At 44.8% G+C, this 4587-nt stretch overlaps 1 protein-coding gene across 1 annotated transcript in view; it reads right to left on the bottom strand.

Moving 5' to 3' along the window:
• The window catches only part of STOM (stomatin), a 33639-nt gene that overhangs the window by 16624 nt on the left and 12428 nt on the right, over positions 1 to 4587 (bottom strand). The window contains exon 2 of the mRNA XM_010848411.1: positions 915 to 1018. Within this exon, the coding sequence (XP_010846713.1) occupies positions 915 to 1018 (104 nt within the window). The remainder of the gene's footprint in view (positions 1 to 914; positions 1019 to 4587) is intronic.

Below are 4587 nucleotides of genomic sequence, written 5' to 3'. Positions count from 1 at the left end.
TCCATCCTAAAGGAGATCAGTCCTGAGTGTTCATTGGAGGGACTGATGTTGAAGCTGAAACTCCAATACTTTGGCCACCTGATGTGAAGAGCTGACTCATTGGAAAAGACCCTGATGCTGGGGAAAGATTGAGGGCAGGAGGAGAGGGGACAACAGAGGATGAGATGGTTGGATGGCATCATAGACTCGATGGACATGAGTTTGGGTGAACTTCAGGAGTTGGTGATGGAGAGGGAGGCCTGGCGTGCTGCAGTCCATGGGGTCCCAAAGAGTCGGACACGAACTGAACTGAATAAGTTTATAGAAGAAACACCAGCACAGGGGGGACAGTAACCACGCGGCAGGTGTTGTGTTGAGTACGTAGCTCATTTAACCCCCACAGCAGCCCCATGAGACAGACCTTGCCACTCCTCCCATCTGACAGGTGAGGAAATTCGGCCAAGGTCACACAGTGAACAGTGGCGCCTGGAGCCACACCTCAGAACCCTGACTCTGGAGGACTTTCTCAGAGGATTGGCCTGCATCCCTGATTCCAGAAAATTTTAGGTGGTGATCCTTACTTTAACCCACAGGAAGGGCTGACTGGATAGGGGCTGAAAAGAAGTCTGTTTTAAAGAAATTTTTTTATTTTTTGGCCACACCCCAAGGCATGTGGGACCTTAGTTCTCTGACCTGAGATCAAACCCACACCCCAGTTCATTGAAAGGTGGGGTCTTAACCACTGGACCACCAGGGAAGTCCCTGAAAAGCAGTCTTAAAATTCCACTGTAATAGGTGGCTAGAGTAAATTTTTCAAGAGATGAAGGGAAAAGAATTATAGGTCAGTATGGTCTCTCTTACACACACATACACCCTTCATGGGCTTATGTACTTATGAGGTGACCCCGTTCCAGATGTGAATAAATCTTTTTTACCTTTATGCACATCCATATTGACATTGGGAAAGTTATAACCGTGAACAAGAACGATACAGCCACCAAAATCCATCCACAGACACCGAGGCCTGTACTGGGGCTATCTGTGGAAATAGAAAAACATACAGTTCTTACCACTGTCCTTAGCATGAGCCCCATCTTCATCCTCGCCGCTCACTGAACGTCAGTTGTTTACATGGACTTGCCCATCGAGTCCACATAAAACCCTGAGTGCAAGCGCTCCTCCCCTGATCTTTACTGTCTGACGAAGTGACACAACGATCCATACCCAACTACCAAGAAGGTGGAGTTCAGTGCAACATCGTTACAATACTAAGAGCTAAGATATAGCGTCTGTTCAGAACATTCTGAAAACACAAGAATAGGAGCAACTCACACCACACTGTTGGAATGGAGGTGAAACCAGGGTGGGGTGGGCAGGGTGGGCAGGCAGTGGCGGCAGCTGTTAGAAAGGCTTCTTGCGGGATGTGATGGTTAAGGAAAAACCAGTGACAAAGAAGGGGACGGAGGGAAAAGCCATTTAAGCTGAGGGTACAGCGTAATTAAAGGTGAAAATCATGATATACTTTACGAGCTCACTTAGGTCCATCTGTAAAACATCTCACTAGGCATACGCACAGCTTACCGCCCATGTTGGTTTTGCTTTCTTACTATTATGAAAACGCTATAATGAACATATTTGTACATGGTTTTCCTCCTACATTCCTAACACTTTACCTTTTCTGTAACGTGAAATTGGGTTTTCTGTTTTTGGCTGTGCAGTGTGGCTTGTGGGATCTTAGTTTCTCGATCAGGGATTGAACCCATGCCCTTGGCACTGAAAGTGCAGAGTCCTAACCACTGGTCCACCAGGGAATTTCCTGAAATAGCTTTCTGTCTGATCACAAAGATAATATTAATACAAGTCCCACTCCAAATAGTTTAGAAAAGTATAGAAGAGAAGGGAAAAATTACTCAATTCCAAGATGATAAATATTCTTCCAAACCCTTTTTGTGCATGCAAATTTTTCAAAGTAAATAAATAAAATTTGCAACCTATTTCCTTCCCTTCTAGGTATTATTCTTTCAGCTTCCTTTTCAGGCTTTGTTGCTAAGCATTTGTGCCTTTTCTGTTTCAGTTTTATTTTTATCAATTGGTGGTTTAGTTGCTAAGTTGTGTCTGACTCTTGCAACCCCATGGACTGTAGCCTGCCAGGCTCCTCTGTCCATGGGATTCTCCAGGCAAGAATACTGGAGTGGTTTGCCATTTACTTCTCTAGGGGATCTTCCCAACCCAGGAATCAAACCTGGGTCTCCTGCACTGCAGGCAGATTCTTCAGCAATTGAGCTACAGGGGGTCAAGGAATTTTTATCAATTACACTTGCACAAAGTTAAAAAAGTCAAATAGTTCCACAAGACGAGCGCAAAAAAGAGGGCAGTCCTCTGCTCACCTCTTCCGATTTCTTCTATTCAAGGCAAGTGCTCTTTCAGCTGTGTATTGTGGTATCTGACTTACCTGTTTCTAAAGAACACACGGGTTTTGTTATTGGTTTTACAGTTTTAAGCTTCATCTGTTGACTTCCTAACCCTCCCCCACCACATAAAGACACCTATCCTTGGAATTGCATGAAAATATCAAATTTTATATTTCATAAATATGCAACCATGATTCAGAGCTAAGCCGTGCAGTGAGGCGTAATTTGTTTTCACTCATACAATTTACTGATTTTTTTTCTGGAGTCACTGTCCTCTTCTTTTGCGTACTTTTCGGTGTGCTTAACGACTCCACTCTCTTCAGTTGTCTGCACCTCCTTTGCGCAGGCTCAGGTATTCTACCCATTTCGCCCGCTGAGGAAGCAGCTCGGAGCCGCGTCTGGACCGATCGATTCTCGGGCTCCCTCCGCTTGCCTCTCACTGCCATCCTGGAAATCCCCCTGCTCTTCCTGAGCTGTTTCCTACTCTCTGTATCTGCTGTCTTCCTGGTTCTTGGTTTCCTTTCTGTGGGGGACAGAGGGCCTGAATAGGCTCAGGGATAGATCCCTGTTCTTTTCAAGCATGGAAGGCTGGTCTTTCCAGGAGCTGTTTTAATAATGAGAGGGAGAGAGGGGGCCAGAGAGGAAGAGGTAGGCCAGGTATGGGTGATTCCTTAGATCAGAGGAGCAATTTAGACGGCAGCGAGAAGAGGTTCCGAATAAACAGGAGGTCAAGAAAGCAGCAGACTGACGGCTGGGAGCACAGAGAAAAGACAGACACATGTGAGCATCCAGGTCAAGTGCTCCAAAACCCAAGATGAAAGATGAGAAATATACATGAGTACTTGGGTCTGGTTTGGTTTTGGCCGTGCTGTGTGGGATCTTCCCAACCAGGGATCAAACCTGTGCCTCCTGCAGTGGAACCGTGGAGTCTTAGGAACGGCCAGGCAAGTCCCTCATGAGTCCTTTCGTTATGCGTGACTTTAGTTTTTTGATCCTGTGTCATGGTGTGAGGTAAATGTTCTACAAGTGATCCAAGTTAACCCTGGAGGCTTCTAAGTTATCTCTTTGAGGGGCATGGACACATTCAGTGAGAGATTTCAAGCAAGGCCACACGCCACTTGTGGAGAGAAGTCCGGTCAGGTGCTGTCGTAACAGATACGAATCACAGCAGCCTTTTTAGGCGGCTTGTTATACTTCCTGCACTGTGTTGAATTACTTTAGACATGTATCTCATTTACTCCTTACAAAGTCCCTGGGAAGTTAGGTGTTTTTAATTTCACTTTACCATACCATTCACATCCTGGAATGTGAAGTCAAGTGGGCCTTAGAAAGCATCACTACGAACAAAGCTAGTGGAGATGATGGAATTCCAGTTGAGCTATTTCAAATCCTGAAAGATGATGCTGTGAAAGTGCTGCACTCAATATGCCAGCAAATTTGGAAAACTCAGCAGTGAACACAGGACTGGAAAAGGTCAGTTTTCATTCCAATCCCAAAGAAAGGCAATGCCAAAGAATGCTCAAACTACCACACAATTGCACTCATCTCACACACTAGTAAAGTAATGCTCAAAATTCTTCAAGCCAGGCTTCAGCAATATGTGAACCGTGAACTTCCAGATGTTCAAGCTGGTTTTAGAAAAGGCAGAGGAACCAGAGATCAAATTGCCAACATCCAATGGATCATGGAAAAAGCAAGAGAGTTCCAGAGAAACATCTACTTCTGCTTATTGAGTATGCCAAAGCCTTTGACTGTGTGGATCACAATAAACTGTGGAAACTTCTTCAAGAGATGGGAATACCAGCGCACCTGACCTGCCTCTTGAGAAACCTACATGCAGGTTAGGAAGCAACAGTTAGAACTGGACATGGAACAATAGACTGGTTCCAAATAGGAAAAGGAGTACATCAAGGCTGTATACTGTTACCCTGCTTATTTAACTTATATGCAGAGTACATCATGAGAAATGCTGGGCTGGAAGCACAAGCTGGAACCAAGATTGCCGGGAGAAATATCAATAACCTCAGATATGCAGATAAATCACCCTTATGGCAGAAACTGAAGAGGAGCTAAAAAGCCTCTTGATGAAAGTGAAAAAGGAGAGTGAAAAATTTGGCTTAAAGCTCAACATTCAGAAAATGAAGATCATGGCATCTGATCCCATCACTTCATGGGAAATAGATGGGAAACAGTGGAA

The sequence above is a fragment of the Bison bison genome, unplaced genomic scaffold, assembly GCF_000754665.1.
Source record: "Bison bison bison isolate TAMUID 2011002044 unplaced genomic scaffold, Bison_UMD1.0 scf7180017864266, whole genome shotgun sequence".
Lineage (NCBI taxonomy): Eukaryota > Metazoa > Chordata > Mammalia > Artiodactyla > Bovidae > Bison > Bison bison.
Note: the sequence above shows the minus strand (reverse complement) of the source record. Positions and strands in the feature narration are given on the sequence as shown.